The sequence below is a fragment of the Nicotiana attenuata genome, unplaced genomic scaffold (genome assembly GCF_001879085.1).
Source record: "Nicotiana attenuata strain UT unplaced genomic scaffold, NIATTr2, whole genome shotgun sequence".
Lineage (NCBI taxonomy): Eukaryota > Viridiplantae > Streptophyta > Magnoliopsida > Solanales > Solanaceae > Nicotiana > Nicotiana attenuata.
The window spans coordinates 567,853-589,809 of NW_017670317.1; the positions used below are offsets into that span (position 1 = coordinate 567,853).

General features: G+C 37.9%; 1 protein-coding gene across 1 annotated transcript in view; it reads right to left on the bottom strand.

Annotated features, from left to right (window-relative positions):
- Positions 1-21,045, bottom strand: part of LOC109237751 — a 29,278-nt gene extending 8,233 nt beyond the window's left edge. Inside the window, exons 1-13 of the mRNA XM_019404108.1 lie at positions 20,825-21,045; positions 18,913-19,402; positions 18,297-18,388; positions 13,327-13,491; positions 12,796-13,189; positions 11,804-11,922; positions 11,639-11,711; positions 11,344-11,564; positions 11,220-11,264; positions 10,178-10,232; positions 8,114-8,305; positions 4,992-5,092; positions 4,759-4,837 (exon numbers count right to left, since the gene is read on the bottom strand). Of these exons, the coding sequence (XP_019259653.1) occupies positions 4,759-4,837; positions 4,992-5,092; positions 8,114-8,305; positions 10,178-10,232; positions 11,220-11,264; positions 11,344-11,564; positions 11,639-11,711; positions 11,804-11,922; positions 12,796-13,189; positions 13,327-13,491; positions 18,297-18,388; positions 18,913-19,402; positions 20,825-20,865 (2,067 nt within the window). The 5' untranslated portion in view covers positions 20,866-21,045. The remainder of the gene's footprint in view (positions 1-4,758; positions 4,838-4,991; positions 5,093-8,113; positions 8,306-10,177; positions 10,233-11,219; positions 11,265-11,343; positions 11,565-11,638; positions 11,712-11,803; positions 11,923-12,795; positions 13,190-13,326; positions 13,492-18,296; positions 18,389-18,912; positions 19,403-20,824) is intronic.
- Between the last annotated feature and the right edge of the window lie 912 nt (positions 21,046-21,957).

Below are 21,957 nucleotides of genomic sequence, written 5' to 3' on the forward strand. Positions count from 1 at the left end.
AACCAACACCACCACGAGATAGATCAGCTTCCGGCGACCAAACCATAAAAATTTCTCCGGCTCCGACGTCATGCGCCGGCGCGTGAGGCTTCTTCCGGCCATTTTTTGGCCGAGCTTCTTCAGGACAGCCTGGTCGCATAGCAATTCCGAGCCTACCCATACCTTTTCTTTTTATTCCGATCACTTTGAGATTTTCCGGCAAGTACACTGACTTTCCGGCAGCTACAGTGATTTTTCCGACGAAACTTTTTTTGGACAGATTACTCAGGAGGTTGTTCCGAATCTTTTCATTCAAGTTTAAATCAAATTCCGACCACTTTTATATTCTCCGGCGTAACATTATAATGGCATTCGTATCAAAAGCCTTTAACTCACAATCCGTTGGATCCAGTGAATCCAATCCAGATGGTTTCTTTATCGAATTACATTGAGTTCCTTCAGTACAAAGCACGTAAACAGACATCTTCAAGATTAGCCTCCGTTGTTCCAACAAATAGTAGCATGACTTGTGTCTCCCAATTTTCACCTTCTGAGTCTTGGGTCATTGATTCAGGTGCATCTGATCATATTTTTGGTAACGGATCTCTTTTCACTAGTCTTTCATTTTCTCAATCTCTTCCAACAGTCACAATGGCCAATGGGTCTCAAGCCATGACAAGTGCAATAGGTCAAGCAAGTCCACTTCCTTACCTTTAGACTCCGTTCTTTATGTTCCTGGCAGTCCTTTTAATCTCATAGCCGTTAGTCGCTTAGCCAAATCACTTAAATCTGCTGTTTTATTTCTTGATGACCTTGTTTTTATACCGGAAGGCAGTACAGGGCAGATCATTGATACCGGACGTGAATCAGATGGACTTTATCACCTTATCCTTGCAAAATCACATGGACTCGCATCTTGTCTTCCTCCAATAACTTGTCCCGTTACTGATTCACCAGATTTATTACATAAACGGTTAGGACATCCCAGTTTGTCAAAACTTCAAAAAATGGTACCTGGCTTATCTCACTTGTCCACTCTAGAGTGTGAGTCATGTCAGCTCGGTAAGCATACCCGCTCCCATTTCCCGCGGCGTCTTGATAATAGAGCAGAGTCACCTTTTACTTTAGTCCATTTAGATGTTTGGGGTCCTAGTCGGGTCAGTTCTACCTTGGGATTCCGCTACTTTGTCAGTTTCATTGATGATTATTCTAGGTGCTTTTGGATATTTTTGATGAAAAATCGATCTGAGTTGTTTTCTATTTTCCAGACCTTCCACACTGAAATTCAAAATCAATTTGGGGTTTCTATCCGCACATTTCGTAGTGATAATGCCCTAGAGTATTTGTCTTCCCCTTTCAGCAGTTTATGAACTCCCATGGGATTATTCATCAAACATCTTGTCCGTACACATCCCAACAAAATGGGGTAGCTGGAAGAAAGAATAGACACCTTATTGAAACTGCTCGTACCCTACTCATACAATCTCATGTTCCGCTGCGTTTTTGGAGAGATGCAGTTCTTACATCTTGTTATCTTATTAATCCTATGCCATCTTCAGCTATCCAAAATCAAGTTCCATTTTCTGTCCTGTTTCCCCACTTACCTTTGTTCTCTCTTCCACCCCGTGTCTTTGGGAGTACATGCTTTGTTCATGACCTTACTCCAGGAAAAGATAAGTTAGCTCATCGTGCTCTTAAGTGCATATTTCTGGGTTACTCGAGAACGCAAAAGGGATATTGATGTTATTTTCCTGACCTTCAGCGATTTCTTATGTCTGCTGATGTTACCTTCTTTGAAACCCAATCATACTTCATAGGTCCAGTTAATCACTTAGATATTTCTGAGGTGCTACCAGTTCCTTCTTTTGGAGATTCAGTCCCTATCTCCCATTCATCTTCCTCCATAGCTCCACCACCTACAGTTCCAGTTGCAGCTCCACCACCTATAGCTCCAGTGCCACTACCGAGTCCAGTGCCACCACCTAGTCCAGTTCAACCTTTTACAACTCCACCACTCCTGACTTATCATCGTCGTCAGCGCCCAGCATCAGGCCCATCTGATTCACGTCCTGCACCTAACCCAGCTAATACTGCGGACTTGTCTCCTCTTAATCAACCGATTGCACTACGAAAAGGTATACGGTCCACACTTAATCCTAACCCTCATTATGTCGGTTTAAGTTACCATCGTCTCTCACCATCCCATTGTGCATTTGTGTCATCTTTGTCCTCTGTGTCCATCCCTAAGTCTACAAGTGAAGCACTGTCTCATCCCGGATGGCGACAGGCTATGATTGACGAGATGTCTGCTTTACATATGAATGGTACTTGGGAGCTTGTTCCTCTTCCTTCAGGTAAATCGACTGTTGGTTGTCGTTGGGTGTATGCAGTCAAAAGTTGGCCCAGATGGCCAGGTTGATCGACTTAAGGCTCGTCTTGTTGCCAAAGGATATACTCAGATATTTGGACTCGATTACAGTGATACTTTCTCTCCCGTGGCTAAAATTGCATCAGTCCGCCTTTTTCTATCCATGGCTGCTGTTCGCCATTGGCCTCTCTATCAGTTGGACATTAAGAATGCATTTCTTCACGGTGACCTTGAGGATGAGGTTTATATGGAGCAACCACCTGGTTTTGTTGCTCAGGGGGAGTCTAGTGGCCTTGTATGTCGGTTGCGCCGGTCCCTCTATGGTCTAAAGCAGTCTCCTCGAGCCTGGTTTGGTAAGTTCAGCACGGTTATTCAGGAGTTTGGCATGACTCGTAGTGAAGCTGATCACTCTGTCTTTTATCGACATTCTGCTTCAAATCTCTGTATTTATCTGGTCGTTTATGTTGACGATATTGTTATTACCGGCAATGATCAGGATGGTATTAGTAAGTTGAAGCAACATCTCTTTCAGCACTTTCAGACTAAAGATCTGGGCAGATTAAAGTATTTTATTGTGATCTCACAACGGAAGTATGCCTTAGATAATCTTGAGGAGACAGGAATGACAGGTTGTAGACTCGTTGACACTCCGATGGATCCGAATTCTAAACTTCTGCCAGGACGGGGGAGCCTCTTAGCGATCCTGCAAGATATAGGCGGTTGGTTGGTAAATTAAATTACCTCACAGTGACTAGACCTGACATTTCCTTTCCTGTGAGTCAGTTTATGGATTCTCCTTGTGATAGTCATTGGGATACAGTTGTCTGCATTCTTCGGTATATAAAATCATCTCCAGGCAAAGGCTTATTGTTTGAGGATCGAGGCCATGAGCAGATCGTTGGATACTCAGATGCTGATTGGGCAGGATCACCTTCTGATAGACGTTCTACGTCTGGATATTGTGTCTTAGTAGGAGGAAATTTGGTGTCTTGGAAGAGCAAGAAACAGAATGTGGTTGCTCGGTCTAGTGCAAAGCAGAATATCGAGCAATGGCTATGGCGACATGTGAGCTAATTTGGATCAAACAGTTGCTCAAGGAGTTGAAATTTGGTGAGATTAGTCAGATGGGACTTGTGTGTGATAATCAAGCTGCTCTTCATATTGCGTCAAATCCAGTGTTCCATGAGAGAACTATTGACTGTCACTTTGTTAGAGAAAGATACTCTCGGGAGATATTGCTACAAAATTTGTGAAGTCGAATGATCAGCTTGCTGATATTTTCACCAAGTCCCTCACTGGTCCTCGTATTAGTTATATATGTAATAAGCTCGGTACATATGATTTATATGCACCAGCTTGAGGGGGAGTGTTAGTTTGATAGTTAAATAGTAGTAAATAACCCTAATCCTATATATATTAGGAGTAGGACATGTATTATATATATATATATATATAGGGCTCATTGTATCATTGTCATAATTAATCAATAATATTGTCTCCCGTGCATTCTCACACTAATCTTATAGGTTCCTCCTGAATCTCAAATCCCAATGAACTAGCCCCTCATGAGATCTACAGATTTGTTGGACGGCCATCCCTCTTTGTCAAGATACTCTATATATGTTAGGGAAGGCTTCCCTCAACTCGTTCTCTCCACACCACTTTGCGCCCAAAAACTAATCCTGCTTCGATCCCCAAACCTAAAAGAAATATTTCCATTGAATTCTTCTCATCCCTTCATAATGCTCCTCCATAAGCCACATCCAAAAGGTGTTGAGATGTTTCTGATCCTCCATCCGCCTTCCATAACTTTTTCCACCCATTTAGCAATCTAGAGTGAAAGCTAGAGTAATAGCAGAAGTAATAATAGTTTTTGACCCATCTCAAAGATTCGAAGTGGTGTGCAAAGGGGGGAGGAGATACCACTTCAGAGTATGAAATCAAAGTGTAAAAGTAACATAGATAATCAATGAATGGTATTACTTTAGAATAAGCTCAAGCTTGGTTGTTCAATAAACAGAGCAAAGATAGGGACTAAATATTCCGCTCTCCAGAGTATTAATTCAAGGTGTAAAGTTATTGAAAAAGGCATATTTAAGAAAAAGCACAAATTCGGTTCTTTTACGGACAGAGCAAGAAAAGGACTAAAGCGCGCGCTCTCTCTCTCTCTCTCACACACACACACACAAAAAAAAAATGCAGGAAGAACTTATGCATACTTTTTATGCATAGAACGTGCAGTGGCAGAGAAATTAGAGAAGAGAAAAAAGGAAGCAGGTACGTCCCTTTTTTATTTTGTTTTCAAAGCGGGTACGTCTTTAATTTTACAAAAGAAGAATAAATCATTTTAAAAAATCTAACCAATCCCCTTTGCAATAAATGGTAAGCATAGAGTCAGTTCAAAGGTATACAGTATCATTAGCAGTTGATGGTGTCTGGTCTAATGATTTGCTAGGCCGACGTCCTATGAAGCTCCATAATCCTTGTATCCTAGCAACAAGAATCCACAATAACAAAATTATATATGTGTGGGTGTATGACTGTGGAAATTAGCAGAACAGTACAATGATACATAACATTGGTACTAAGGGGCATGCTGCCTTTACTCTTCACAGCCCAAAATAAGCAAGGAGTTGCCGGTTACCTGTTGTTCCCACTCCTATTATGACCATCATTGCTGTCCTTGCTTCTAGAGAACTTCTGCTCATCACTGCTTGATGGTGGAGACATAGTAGCATCATCCTCCTAATTCATACATATACCAACAAGAAACAAGAACTAATCCCATTTCAGAAAACACTTTTTTGTTTTTTTAAATAAAGAGAATGCAGAGTTTTGTTTGGCCAAAAAACTCTAAATGATGCAAAGGTTGGTTTAACTGCATTATACATGCAAGACGAGCAACTTGAAGATGATTATATGGATTTCCATGGAAAGAATTCGCCATTTTGTGCTCCACAAGGCATAAATTTGGTTTTCTTATCCATATTATGCAGTAAAGAATGTCTTTATTGGTCAAGATAACAAGGTTGGAACTTAACAACAATTATGTTAAATTCAATGAGTACTTCAAAGTTCAAATACCAGCAGCTAAAAAAAGCTTTCCAAGGATCTGAAACTTCATATATAACTTAAAGTATTTAGTCGGAAAGACAATCTGGTGACTACATGTTCACCTTTTGTAGGCACCTACTCATTTGTATGCTCTCTTATCTTCTGGTATCTTTGCAATAATGTCAAGGTTTGCTAACGATAAAGATTGACTTGCCATGCCAAGCCAAGGGCTCTCAGAGCTAACTTGTAAGTAATGATGTTGGCCTTCTTGAGGTACCAACCCCCGTCGAATGAGCTAGGTATATTTAGAGTGGGCAAGAAGGCATTCATGCTTCTTTTACTGTAAAAGCTGGACCTTTCTATCAGAAATATAACACCAAATATATTTCTCATCTACCCATTATGTATCTCCAAAAAAAAGTGTATGCAAAAACTGATACAAGGGGAAAAAATGACAGAATACATAGACGGTAAAATTTCATTTAGACACCTTAACTAAGGGACTGGCCTATTGAAAACCTTATGTTGCCGAAATGTGCCTATTGGACTCATATTTGGCAGTTCCAAATAAACTCAAAGGCACAAATGTTACTCGTTGCTGACGTGGCAAATAAGACCAATGAAGAAAAGACACGTCAGCAAGAAAAAAAACAAAGTAAAAGGAAAAAAAAGGGTACCAGTAACTGGAAAAGAAGAATCCCGGCGAAAGTTCATTTATCCGATTATGTTGAAAGAATCTTTCCAGACTCTTAATCTCTTTCAATCCCCAAAAGTCTCCGCAGTTCCCTCATTTTTCCCTTTTGCTTTTCCCACGGCAGAATACATTTTCACAAAAATGGTAAAAATTCCAGCCAGCAGTTTCAGACAGATCAGGATATTAACTAAAGTCCTCCTCAAACCACCCCCACCAGTATTGCTCTGATTGCTATAGGAATTCCAGTCTACACTGTCGTACCAAGACTAGGGAGTTGATGGATTTATATTTGGTATTTCATTCGGAGTTAAACCATCGACTATCTGGTGTTGATGGGTCCACTTTCTGAACTTCATGATTTCTGTTTATGGAGGAAGTCATTTGATTATCATAAGGATTTCTATCTTCATTCTTGTTTCTGCTGAGAAAACCAAAGATGACAACTAGTAGAACCAGCACTACATTGGCAGTATCATGCTGGAAAAAATGATGGCTGGAATCTGGAGAAAGAGTTGGTCAGAAGTTAATATTTCCAGCAAAACACGCTCAAGTTCGGGCGGTAGATGCGCGATCTGCCATGTCACTGGGCCGTGTTCAACAGACACAATTTCGACAGCATAAGGTGTTCGGAACTTTAGTTAAGGTGTCTAAGGCCTCATTTGTTTGCACTTAATGAAGGTTTGAATCTTAATATTTCAGTCATTAAATGCGTTTGTTTTTCTTATTTTACAACTACTTAATGGGTCTGAATAGATCTAAATGATTACGACCTATGAAAAAATCTTAATATCATTAAGATGCTACTCATTCAAAGCCATTCTCAAAAAAAAAATGCTACTCACTCAAAGAATTATGCAAAGATTGACATTTCACCACTACTACATCCACTTTCACCGCTAACCGCCTCTCCCGCCCACCATTATCAACTTTCACCACCTACCACCCACCACCACCATCCTCAGTCACAACCATTACCGCCGCCAATCACCATAGTGAGCCATCGCCTCCACTAGCCACCTTTGCAATAATCACATCAATCATCATTATTATAATACTCGCCAATCACTATCGACAATCACCACCATCAGCACCATTATATATTGTCAACCACCGCTATCAGTCACTACCGCCATTAACTATCACTTATTCATCCACCATAAATATCAGCTAGCACCATCAACCACCATTGTTAACCACTATTGTCATCTACCATCACCACTAGCTACTACCCACAACAACAACTATCAGCCAGCACTACCACCAACCACCAGCCCCAGACGGCACCCACAACAACCACAACCACAACCACAATTAGCCATCACCACCACCAACCACGGTATAACTTTTTTAAAATGTTTTGTTGATATAGTATTAAATCACCTAGTATTGTATTTGAATTTTATATTTATTAATTATGTAGTATTCAGATCTTCATACAACATCTTAATATGAAGATAAGCATTCAGATTCACGGACTCTTAATCGTAATTCACAACTTAATATTCAGATGTGCATTCACATTCAAATGTTTTAAACTTAATAAAAACAAATGACTCCTAAATGAGAGTTTTTACAAGTTCATACTTCACAGAACTGTCTATGTGTTATGCCAAAGATAACCAACATAAAAATCAACAGAAAAGAATTTTATTTTCTTTTCAGTTTAAGTCTTTATCTCATTCTTCCTCAGCAACAACTATTCATTAAAGGAAGAACTAAAAAAAATTAAAAACAAAAAAAGGAGGAAAAGGAAGAATTGTATGGGAAAAAGGAACTAAAAATACCCAGCTGTAATCCCTGCCCCACGTCCATAAAAAGGGAAAGTAAAAAAGATGGAAATAAACGTAACCCCACCCCCCCCTAAATCCTCTAGCGCAACACCAATATAAGATATCCAATGGTTGAATCTAAGAGAATCGATGCAATTTTATAAAAATGTCAGGACTGAGCAGGACAATTTTGAGATGGCAAAAACTTGATAAGACTTTCTTCTTCTTGAAATGAACAGCAGAAGATACCTGCTGTAAGAAAGCTGCCTTCGTCCTAAACGAAACTTCAAGAAATTCAGCCTCTTTTTTAAGTCTTCGTATTCGTTCAAGGTCAGAACAGGCAGCTTTCAAGTGCTCCTTCTGTGAACTAGTGCTTGACATATGCAGCTCCTGAAGCAATACCTCTAGCCTTACCAAAGCCTCTTCGACACTCTCCAGTGCCTAAAATGAAATGCCCAAAAACTGTATCTTCAGATCCATAATTTAATCCTTAAGACAGAGGAAAGAGGCACCTTACAATGTGCCATTGGAATCAAGGTGAAGCACTTTTATAAGTCAGGTTTTACGCCAGAAATAGAAATTGATACAAAAACATAATCAATGAAAGAAGCTGATTGCCTTTTACACTTTGTTTAAAAAACAAAAAGAGGAAGCCCATCTACACTTTGTTTAAAAAATAAAAAGAAAAAGGAAACGAAAAAAGCTGCACGATTACTTTGGTTTGGTTGCAAGATAACACAGAGAACGAACCAACTCTAAGAAAGTTAGAGCCAAAAGAAAACTTCATTTGAATAATAAAGTCTGGGGAAACCAATTGAAGAGCAAGGTCTCGCTCCCTTCCTTCTCTTTCACATATAAAGGTATGTGGCTTCGATCCAAAGAAAATTAAATCCAACAAGTAAAAGGTACCAATGAAATCCTCAACTACTTTATCCTCCTAATCAAGAGTAATACTAATCTTGAATAATCAGAGGTTGCACATTCCTTTTGTGTTCTATTTAGTTTTTTTTTTTTTTCTTTCGGTTTGCTTTTTGGGTAAATGTTGTGGACACATGTAAATAAATAATAATGTTCCCTTTCTAAGGGCTTGAACTTTTTCGATTGAGAGGGAGCACATTAAAAGTATCAAAGAAGACAGAGATCCTAAATTCGAGTCACTGCCATTTGACATCAAATAGTTCCACATGTTGGTCTATGGAAAAAATCTCGACCCGCACTTTAAGGGGGTGTATTAAGTAAATAGAGAAAGGTTTAAATTTTAAGGATGTGGTCTGACAACTCAACCATACAATTAAAGATTGAGATACCATCTCGCTACAACTTGGAAATATAAGGAAGAGATAACCATATTAGAGCAGGAATTGATTAGCCACTAGCACACATATTACGTCTCCACTGACTACTGAGGTCCTGGAAAGTAGTGAAATGAAGGTTATTGTTCTGCCACATACTGACTGCACAAAATTCAGATACACTCTATTAGCATTTTGATAGATCTCAACCCTAGATTGGCACGGCAATTTCATTTCATGTCACTTTCCGAAATAGTAAATTCAGTTGTTGATCCAAGTTCCAGGGGAGTTCCAATTCAGGCCAAATGATATTTAGCTAACAAATGGTACCTAGGCTTGTAGAAGGTCTAGAAATGAAAGTTAAAGGGGTGTGTTGAGAGCATGTTAAGGATTGCTTTCCCCAATACATTTCTAAAACAGAAAGAGATGATGGCGCAACAAATCCAGAGGGACGCAAGAAAATGGAGATCCCTGGGACCTGAGGTATGCTCTACAAACTAAATGTCAACCCCATCCCCCATGGGCGAGGAGTGGAGTGTTCTGAATAAACTCATAATACCACAAGCTTCCGGTGAGGGAGGAGTCGGGCTTCCTGTATATTTCAGTTTGGATTTCTAGGGCACCAAAAAAGGTATGCTTCTTCGCTTGGTTGGCAGCGAAGGGGGGAACTTAGAAAGCTGAGAGTTTAATGAAGAGTAGGATTACATTGCTGGTGCTTTAGGTGCAAACATTCAGGCAGAGACTTTGATCACCTCTTATTGCGTTGTCAGATGGCTACACGATTGTTATGGGAAGTCTCCTACTGGTTCGGTGTGCAACAGACAATGTCATGTCCAATGATGGCTACTTAGCCATCATGTTGATTCTGCGGAGGAGAGAAATAAAAGAGCTTTTGAAGGAATAGACTTGAAGACTGTTTATCCACCGCCACGTCCAAGGTATTAGAGAGGCACTCTTAGATATTATCACATCGCATGAGGATCAATGCAACAGAAAATGCTTCATTTATAAGAGGTAATACCTTATCAAAGGAATCTGTTTCTTTCTTGATCTGTGAATAAGCTCCAGTGCGAGTCCTGTCCATGTTTTTTAGCATTGTTATCAACATGATTTCCATATCAGATGTGGTTGAGTTTGTATTGCCAATGCATTTGACCAAAATGCCATAAATTATCAGAATGAAATGACTATCACAACAAGAAAATAAACAATAACTATGAACAAAGAAAACTAAGTACGTTAAATAAGCCAGGCTTACTCAGGACATTTTGAAATTCACTAGGATAAAACATAGATTCAAATAAATACAATAATTTAATTCACTCATATGGTACCCTGTACCCAACAGTGTGGCTTAGTGGTCAATGAATTGGGTACTAACCTAAGAGACTGGGTTCAAATCCTAGAATGCTCTGATACCATGTTAAAAGGTGTATACCGATTCATCTAAAAGATTAAGGGGTCGTTTGGTACGATGGTAAGTAAAAATAATCCTGGGATAAAAATTTAGTACCGCCTTATCCCTTGTTTGGTTACTAATCCTAGGATAAGTTATTCAAGGATAAAAAATAGTACCGGCATAACTTGTATCTGCCAGAGGGTGGAATAGTAATTACAGGATAAGTTATCCCAAGATAAAGCAATAAAATTGACAATCCTAGGATTAATACGATATACCAAACAGTCAATAAAAAATAATACCAGAATAACTAATCTCAGCATAACGAATCCCAGTATAACTAATCACAGCATAACTTGTCTTCAAACCAAACAACCCCTAAGTTGTTAGAGGAACAGTCCTATTCATTATTTTACATCTTCAACGAGGTGGACCAAGTATAACACATGTCAATGATTCAAAGTTTGTGCATGTTTCCTGAGAGATATAATTAGTTCAATAATGACTAGGATCAAGTATAGATCAGTCATCGGTCTCAATCTGTAAATTGAAAAACCACATGCCTTTACAGGTAGATGGAAACAATAACAGTCAGAACACAAAAAGGGAGAGAAAAAAAGAGAGGAAGAGGAAGAAAGTCAGCATTAGCTCATTTTTAACTTACTTCTCAATTCCAAGATCTTCCCTGCACTTCTTAAGCTTGTTATGCCTGTAACATTCATGCTAAAACATTGTTACTAATTTCCTTTATATTCACTTAATTGATTGAATATTTCCAGCTTCCTTACCCAGTTGAAAGAAATCTTGCTGCCTTGACATGAGAAGGGTTCTCCAGCCATTTACTGTATTTGATGAAACTCTGGGTCCAGTAAGAACACACATCTAATACTAGTGGGATAGCTTCCAAATTTGGAGCACCTTCTTGTTTACTTTTGTGCCCAATAGCGCGGATGGAATTAGCAGTAATGCCTGGATAAAAAGGAAGCCAGTCTAGCTCTTCACACACAACCTATCATGTAAGGATATTTCAGTTTATGTGCCACATAAGTGTCCTAATGACAATTTTTTCATAAGAATGCTAACCTCCACGTACAGTTGATAAGAGCTTATCGATGCAAGTTGAGGATAATATAGTACGCTGCCCCCAATTAGATACCTATTTAGGATTTAAAAGGAAAAGTTGGATATAATGGAGTGTATATCAGTATAGTCTAAGATCAATGAACGAGGAGGACAAAAATAAATTACCTAATTAATTCTTCAACGGGCTCGTCAAGAGTACCAAATCCATTTTCAGAAAGAAAAGCCTGTGTGCTTCTTCCCAAAGCAATAAAGAAACCAAATATAGCCAGATCCTTTTCCAGAACCTATGATGTATCAGCAATAAATATAAAAACCCGACTCCAATGTTCAAAATACATATTCAAGTCGGAAATGTGTAAGGCAACAACCTCACATAAAGGTGTAGCAAAATTATTACATCTCATACAGCTTTACTGCATTATTATGCCACGGTAATTTATCCTTGAACGGAGACTTATATTAGCCTCAATACCTTCTACAATATATTGATTACTCCTCCGTAAGCTTTTCTCAGGACATTTCAGAAAGCAACAAGTGAAATGACAGTGCATGTGGTGTTTAAGGACGACACACTAACATATTGAATTACATTGACATACTGAAAATGTGCCAACCCAATTTTTAGCATCAATTTACATCCTTCTTTAACAGTACTAACTACAAAGAAAACTTATAGTGAGTAACATTAGACTTCTAAATCAATGGAATGTATACAACAACAACAACTACGCCTCAGTCCCAAACAAGTTGGGGTCGGCGATATGAATCCTCATTCCTTTCATTTAACTCAACTCATATCTTCATTGTTATCGAAATAAAATAAAAGTGCAAGCAAAAAAGATATATATATATATATATATATATATATATATATATATATATATATATATATATATATATATAGTAGTAGTAGTAGTAGTAACAACAACAACAATAGTAATAATAATAATAACAACAACAACAACAACAATAGAAGTTCTCTACCAAGTCTAAAATCGATGGAATGTATATCTATAGAAAAAGCAACTTGTCGCGCATGGAAACTTACTATTTCGCTTGTTCTAACTTATAAATGAACTTAGGTAAATATCCATGAGTCGCCTCTTTGAAAGAAATTCGAGCGAGGTATCACATAAGAAGAAGAGCTTTGTTCTAACCTCGATACTCTCACTTGTGGTGAGTCTGGACCATATTCTCTCTCGATCTATAGCTCGCTGAAGCTGCTTTTGGACAAGACTCACCCAGAATATAACCTCGTCAGTTCCTGAATCATTTTGTACTCTACATGCTGCAGCTCTGGGACCAAAATGGACAAGAAATTCTCTACACAGACCAATAGGCTTCACGGAATGATAAGCCTGTCGGAGAGGAATAAATTCGACAAGCATGTTCATCAATCTTCCAAGTGTGTCTGGAATAACAGACGAAAATTGTGTACACGACAGTTTTGCAGCACCAAGTTTCATAACCGCTGCAATGCAACTGAGTGCAAGCATAAGGAGTGATACAGCACTTGCATTTCCAGGGGACAAAGATGTTTGCTTTCTGGTCCTGAACAGAGAGGAACCTATTTAAGCATCAATTAATACACACACATATACATATACATATATATATATATATATATATATATATATATATATATGCAGAATATCAATGTATTCATGGTTCTTTCAGTCAGTACATACACTGTAGTAGCAGCAGCAAATCGCTGATCCTTCTCAAAGTAATTCACAAAGGTGGTAACCACTGCTGGAATTTGCTCAGACCAAAACCAATCATAAGCTTCAGGTTGCTTGGCTAATAAACTATCTCTAATCACGCTCTCCAAAGGAGCAGATTGCCTCGATAAACTTCATTGATGCAAAAATCACATCAGAATAATATGTTTCAAATCAAATGGCACTAGAGAGGGAAATGAAGCCGTTCACATCAACCAAACCAAAAAATTGAAGAGGAGGAACCAACACAATAAAAAAATAAAGAACGGAGTCTACTTGTCCTTGGGGCCAAAAGTTCACAATCAAGTGATCGTTTATACTTCAGAGACAAAGAAATTGGCAATTATATTCAACTTTTATAAGGCACATGGCATGCACAGTTATATGTGGTATATTTAAAAGAGCGTGCAGTTCCACACCAAAAAGCAATGGGAGAGCATCCTACATTTTTATCTAGCTTAATATAAGCACTATGCATTATGCTGTAGTTAATTTCACCTAAATGCACTCACTGACATATACCAGAACCCCAATTGAGCAAAACATAGCATTCATTTATATAGTTGTTGGAGGTAAGTGTCAGCAATCATCTTATCCTAGGGCCAATACTAGATAATAAACAATGCACAAGTAACACAAGAACTCATAGCACTGAATATCCTCTTCTGCTATAGAGCAAAGGATGAAACTTGAATACTTGATCAAGGGATAGTATAAGGAGATGAGGACAAACTCAGGAAAGATAAAAAAACAAAAATAGAATTCAGGTGTCCGAGCTAAATGACAAGCAATTTCTCTTAGAATCCCCTCGTTCTCGCAGGCTGAACGAAGTGGCACCGGAAATCAGGGACTGTTGAACTGCTGGCTACCAACAGACAGTTGTCATGCTGAGGAGAAGGAACTTAAAACATGTCGAGATTAGGTTATTTGGAATTCCCGCTCCTACGGTAGGACGATTTATTTGTCAAGATTGGAAACAGGTGTGGCGTAACGTAGATATAGATGCCGATGCCAGTCAACTGATATGAGAAAAGCTGAGTTCTTAAGTAGCAGGAATGACTACCATCAACGTTATCAGTGAAATTGCTAGAAGTGTACCACATTGAGAAACGTAATGATAGTACTATATGACGAGGTATAAAGGATATAGGTGTCAGATATTTAAACACGTCCCAAATTCTCAATTATTTCCCTCGTATATCTTATTTATCACCTGGTCTAAGACATCTAATGAGCAATTACTCGCTTCGCATTCACCAGCGACATACGAAAAGAGAAGATATTGTCATCAAAATACTACGTTGGCCAAAATATCAATCAAAAAAAGAAATACTATGTTGGCCAAACTATTCTGTTGGCCTTGTATGCTGGTTACATCGATCAGATTATTGTTTGAAGCAGTCTACCCAACATGGTTTAGTATATATAGCATAGTTATTCAGGAGTTTGGCAAGACTCGCGATGAAGTTGATCGTTTATTCGTACTGTTCCACTACTATGACATGAACTACATTTACTTGGTAAATTATGATTGTGCATGGAACATGCTTACTTATCACGAATGCAGGTCCACTTGGTGAGTAGGTGCTCACTAGGTGTCAATCACGGCCTTCTGAGTTTGGGTCATGACAGGAAGCAACATCAATGTCCTGAAAGACCACTATTTCGTCTAAGGATGCCTAACTGTCGCACCAATCATTCGGGGGGAGGCAGGACACTGCGAGGTAGGTAGTCAAGCTAAAACCCGTTTTGGCAATCAAAAATTAGCTTGCCAATACAACTTTCAACCTACACAACAAAGGTTTTATAGGTCTGAAATTCTTTAAATTCACTGCATCTTCCTTTATAATTAAAGCAATACAAGAAGCATTACACCTTGTTAAGTGCCCATCTAATAAAAATGATTGAAAGCTCTCAGAAGGTGTTCTTACAGTGGCTCAACATTCTGGAAGAAGGTCACTATAAATTAACCTAGTCGTGGAAGCTTTATTGGGAGCAGTTTTTCATAATACTTTCAACCTTTAGTTCTGAGAAAAGGATTTCTGAAACCAGTCACTGTTATGCTACGCAAACCCAGAAATTACTAAATTGAGAAGTTCATAGTTTATGTTAGATAGTAGGAGTAGAATATGTCCTAGTCCCATATGTAGTAGGAGTAGAAAATGTATTATATATAGGGCTCATTATGTCATTGTTAAAGAACAAATTTTTCTCCCCAACATTCTCACATGGTATCAAAGCTTTAGTGAGAAAATTATCGTTGTGCGTCATTCCAGCGACATCCGGGAAGAAAGATCTCGTCGCCGTGCAATTTTCCGGCAACTTCGTCTTGTTCCCAGCGTTCATCACTGCTACAGTGGTACTGTGCATATACCAGTACCACCATCAGATCCGAAACCCTTGTGCGACCAAACCCCAGAAATCCCAGTCCCATCGAAACAGAAAGTCAGTCACTGTGTGTCTTTCCGGCTGACGACTCAAGATTGATTTGCGTTATCTTCTCATCGGTAAGTGTTGTCCGAAAAACAACACTACCATCTTGTTGGGAAAAGTCAGGCTACAAAACCCCAGTCAATTGCTCCGGCAGAAAGTCCCTCACGCGCCTCCACGTGCCGCCAGAACTAGGGTTCCGGCGAGCGCTTCTGACACACGCGCCGGCACGTGGAGCACTTTCCAGCCAAAATTTTCAAAAATTTCTTTAGGATAGTTGTTTCATGGGGTGATTCCGTGTCCACCAGTACAATTTTCTACAGGATTCCGAGAACTTTGGAATTTTCCGGCGAGCAACAATGCACTTCTTCCGGCATGAACAATGATTTTCCGGCGTGAACAGTAATTTCCAGAAAAGCATCTATTTTTTGGTGGTGCTTTAGAACCTATTTCGTAGTGTAGAATTCACTTAGTCTCACTAATTTCAAATTTCTCCGGCGACTTTTTGGCCAACTTCTGTTTATTAGCAACCACCTAGTTTTGTTGCTCAGGGGGAGTCTAGTGGCCTTGTATGTAAGGAATAGAAAAGTAGGGTTTGTATGTCGCTTGCCGGTCACTTTATGGTCTAGAGCAGTCTTCTCGAGTCTGGTTTAGTAAGTTCAGCACAGTTATCCAGGAGTTTGGCATGACTCGTGGTGAAGTCGAATGATCAGCTTGCAGATATTTTCACCAAGTCCCACACTGGTCCTCATATTAGTTACATATGTAATAAGTTTGGTACATCTGATTTGTATGCACCGGCTTGAGGGGGAGTGTTAGATATTAGGAGTAGAATATGTCCTAGTCCATATGTAGTAGGAGTAGAATATGTATTATATATAGGTCTCATTGTATTATTGTTAAACAATAGATTTTTCTCTCGTGCATTCTCACAGTTTATCTCCCCAAAGTCCTCAAATCATTCCCATTCACTATTGATCTATCAGCGATGCTATATGCCTATATCTTTGCTCTGTATTTGCCATTCCTGGAAATGAATGCACGATCATGTCTTCTCAATAAGCTAAAGGCATCTACATTTTTTCCCTCCATGATGCTTCTTTAGCCTTAGCCTACTCTTTCAGGACTATTTAGAACGCCATTCTCAATTCAGTTTCCAACTAGGTTGTACTAGTCCGAAACTTGGTGGATAATGGCGAGCCCCTCTATCCTTCTCCACTTATTCTTTCTAAAAAATCTTCTTTTTCTAGGGCTTATTAAAAAAAATATCAGATTGATCCACCCAAATTCTGTTTTATTCTACTCTTCAAATCATTCTTCACTACATCTTCTGTCCCGTTACAAATTCAAGGCTGCTTCAAGTATCCTCATTCTCATAGTCTGACCACACATGGAATTTATGAGCAGATTTAAATTGTATAGTACTTCAAAGACCAGTCTGAAGATGGAGCTACAGGTTGCTTTATTAAAATTAAAATGTCTGAAAAGAATAGCTTTTGAAGTACTATATTACTCAGTTCTATTTTACATGATACTCTAATCTTTTTGCTCTGTTCCAAAAGCTTGGCTCCTTTTTATATTTGGAAACTTTTTAACTTTAACATTCCTATTTTATCCTTAATGACATGCTCTTATAGGAATGACAGGGCATGTTGAAAACCAGAAGATTTTAATGGTACTCTAGATATGTTACACATATTTAGCTTATATGCAAAAAGTATTTCTTTCTTTCTTAAACCCCATGCTCCCAACAAATGGAGAGAGTATTAGCATGTACAAAATACTGACATGAAAAGGGTTCCAATTACTGAAAATGAACAACACTTTCAGAAAACTAAAAGGGGAAAGTATGACAATGTTTTTAGGATAGATATTAACTTTCTTGTAAATCAAATCTGTTAGCGATGTCTAGAGTTCCAACAACACATGTTAATACTTCCGTGTTAATAGTTCTACCTTGCAAACAAATTAGAAAAAACGGGGGTGCCTTTTATGAAGGAAAATGTTGTTCATCAAAAATGTTATCCATAGAAAATGCGATACCTTAGGAATTTATTCTGGACCATTTCTAATATTTAGTTGGATATAAAAAGAAGTGACATATGATAATAATACAAGAAATAGGGTATGATGACAGTGTTCTATTGATATATTTGAGAAGTAAAGGCTGACAACAATGCAAAAATGGTGATTGGAACAACTGATATGAAGTGAGAGTTGAGATTTTTGTAAAGGAAAAAGACTTCCGTCCATACGTGACCGAAGTCATTTTCCTCCTTTTGTTGGAAAATACCTAACTTGAAAAGACATTTTTCACAAATTAAAGTGATCAAATGCAGAAAAATCGGAAAACTATTTTCCAGTGCACCAAATACATCCTATAACCTATATGTAGTCAAAATCATCAACCATATATCACTAGTAAGATGCGACAAGCAGAAGGTTATGCTTCTCACTCTTGGTACAGAGTTTTTACCTATTCCATTAAAGAAAGTACAATGAATTACCTTCTCTGCGTGAAAATGTTGATATCACTATCTCTATCATCTCCTCGAGATGAAATCTCATTTGCTGCTTGCAGTAAAGAATATACAGATGCCTGGAGAAAGGATACAATGAAACCACATTGGAAAATAACATCATACAGTGCAAAAATGAAATCTCAACATAAAACTACTGATAATGAACAGAATTATAAACTTTCGACAGCGCAGAAACCAAAATTCCATGGAAAGTATTTTTAAAGTGTCTACTAGAATATTCACTATTAAAAGATTGTTAGGAGGAAAGAACAAATTGAGATTTTAGTAGAATGGAGTCTTTCTTTACTTTCAAAAAAATAAAAGAAAAATAGAACAGTAAAAACGACAAGCATAATATTCACCGCTAAGTCTTTTTTCTAACATTCTTAGCAAGCTAGCAATGCATACCCAAACTTGCATAGATCTACAACTATCATTACTTAATTTTTCACTCATACGAAACCTAAAGAATGACATGAGAGTATTTACTTCTTGTGCATTTATATTAATGACTCAAGTACTGGTAGCACAGCGCCCTATGCATCTAAACACTAACAAAATGAGCAAGCAATAGAAAAATGAAGAGTATAAAGTTACCAACCTGATAAGATAACACCTTGATCCACGCAGTTCTATCACCGCCCAACCAGGCAGTTGAAAACCACGATACCCTGGATAATGAGCCTTGTTGTCTAATTCCCAGCTCAATTACTCTAGCAGCATCATGCAGTGACTGGACAAGTCCAGAACCGATCTCTTCACCTTGCATAGATAGATCTAGTTTTAGTCTCATTTCCTCCATATCACTGCTAGTAGATGGTCCGGAACTGCCATTAACTGACACCCCATCCTCAGCAGAAGCAAAAGGCAATAGGTGTAGTATTCTTGATGTTCGAGGAGTAATCCTATGTTTCCTAGAATCGGGTGATGTGCGGTTAAGATCACGATTTCCACCCTGTAACAAATAAAGTTTTGTTTTGCATTTTCTCCTTGTATTGCATTGATTGTATATCAGGTGATTCAAGCCTGCTACTTTCCTGTTGAAATAATAGTTTCTCACTGCTTTAACTGAAGGCCATGGACTAGAAGAACTGAAATAAAAGAGCACAATCAGCCAAAAGTTAATGTAACTTTAAGAAGAAATTAATATTGAAAGATCCAATGGATCTAAGATATTGTGGAAACTCAAATTTAAGTAGTATAAGAATGATAAACTAGACAAGGACTTTCTCTGCTAGACATGTACTAAATCAGTGATCAGTAATCCTCTGTATCTATTTACGACACAGTCTTTCAGATCAGTGTATGAATCTTCAATTTCCAGATCAATGTATTAATCATCAGATGTCATTCTGGATAAACGGCTGAAACTTCAACATTAATTCCGTCATTCAAGATGTCACAATTGCAACATTACTATTTCCAGAAATATTAATGCAGGGAAGTGCCACAAGTAGCTAGTAAATACTAGCCACGATCCAAATTAGGAATAGCAGATGTGAAGGTTTTGGGGATGAAGTGAAGAACAATCCACGTCATGGTGTGGTGCTTACTAGATAATGCATCATGCCCTCTATTCTACTCCACTTAAATAACAAACTTGGTTCACCGATCAGGATTCAAGCCCGTGATATGTGCCTAGCACAAATTCACCGTTGTACTACCTTTGTCATTGAAACAAAGCCTTAAAATCCGAAATGTGGTGCTTATTAGTAGACTGTTATGAATCACCTTTGCTTATTCCTAAGCTCGTTATTAGCTCATAATTGGAGTGAGTAACAGATCCAAGTATTCCTATAACCAAATGAAAGAGGAAATGTTTTCAATCTTAAATGCCTGCTTTACAATGATATACTTCCATAATATTCACACACAAAGGACCTTAAAAATTAGCCCCTATCATATCAAGTGACTCAAAACAATCCTCCAGCACAGCATCACCATCACAAATAGTAAGTTTTCATCATCATCCAACCAGAAGCGGATTTAGGATTTAAACTCTATGGGTTCGAGCTTTAAGGTTCTTAACATTGAATCCGATTTATTTTTAAACTTATGGATTCATATATACTATTTATTACAATTTTATTGAATTTATACACAAATTTATACTCCGCTTCGAAAGTATTAGGTTCAGGTGAACTACAAAGTTGCATCCGCCCCTGCATCCAACTGTACAGCAGGGCAGGAAGTAAAATTGATGAATTTTGGTTCATAATTCCTGCCAGAAATTTCTGGCTGAACGGAGCACTTCGTAGCCGCAATCTTCATAACAATTTAGGTTTAGCATAAAAATTCCTACAGAGTGATAAAATTCCAGCTTTATTTGTTTAAGCACTACAATAGCTATTAAAACCATTTTTCAGCTGTAAAATCAATTAAATCCTCATTATTCTTTTATCAAACAAATCGGTCATGAATTATACTATGATTCAGCGAGTATTTCAATTATTAGCATATGATGATAACAAACAGCTATAGAAAACTGAGTAGATACAAACAGTAAAAATTACCTAGAGCAAGGAGGATACTGATGCTGGAGCTTCAACGACATTAGCGTCGAACGAAGAACAAGAAAAACAATTAGTGAGAAAATTCAAGTTTGAGTGTTTGGGAGGAAAAGAGAAAGAAATGGTGGGAAATGAAAATGGTGGTGCAGTTTGTGGACTAGCAGGGGAACTGAGGTGGTTTATCCGTAGACGTGGGGAGACGCTTGATCACATAACTCTGTATGCCTAAATTCTTCACAAATTTAAATAGTCAATTACTCTTAGAGGGTGTTTGGCTAAACTGGTCAAACTGGCTTATAAGTACTTTTTGGCTTATCTACGCGTTTGGTAAAATTAAAAGTGCTTATAAGTTAAGTGCTTATAAGCTAAAAATAAGCCAAAAGCCATAAGTTGGTCTCCCCCAACTTATCAAATTTCAGCTTATAAGCACTCTAGGTTTGACCAAAATAGTTACTATTCTATCCCTAAAATACTTCTTTTTAGAACAAAATTCTTCGTATATCCAATTCTTCAGCTGCTTATTATTAATTTCAGCACTTTTATCCAAACAAGTAACTGCTTATTTTTTAAATCAGCTCCAGCACTTAAAAGTGTTTTTCAGCACCTAATGCTTATAAGCTACTCTAAATCAGCTATGCCAAACGGGCTCTTACTCTAAACATTATTATAAGGGATAAAAGGTCAAATTTGCCTGAATTATTGAAAATTGATAATTTTGTCCTCCATCTATTTTTTTAGGAGTGCTATCGTCACCAGTCAAGTGACTCAAAAAGTCACTAATGCAAAGGCATATTTGGACCAAAAAACTATTGGCAAAATTATCTCATCTCAAATAGTTTAGTTATTTTTACTTTTTTTTTCTTCGTAAAATCAGTCATTGATACTTGAATCAGGGCAAACTGCTTACATCACACCCTCTTAGGTGTAGCCTTTTCCCGGACGATGCGTAACGCGGAATACTTTGAGCACTAGACTGCTTTTTTATTAGGCAAGATAGGAAACAAAATCCCGCTTCGGATAGCTTATGATTTGAGCATTTTTTTGTTTTAACTATATTTTTATTCGAATTGGTGCAATTTTTAGAATAAAATTATTCCATTTCAAATAATTTAGGAATAATTTTTGGCCTATTTCCC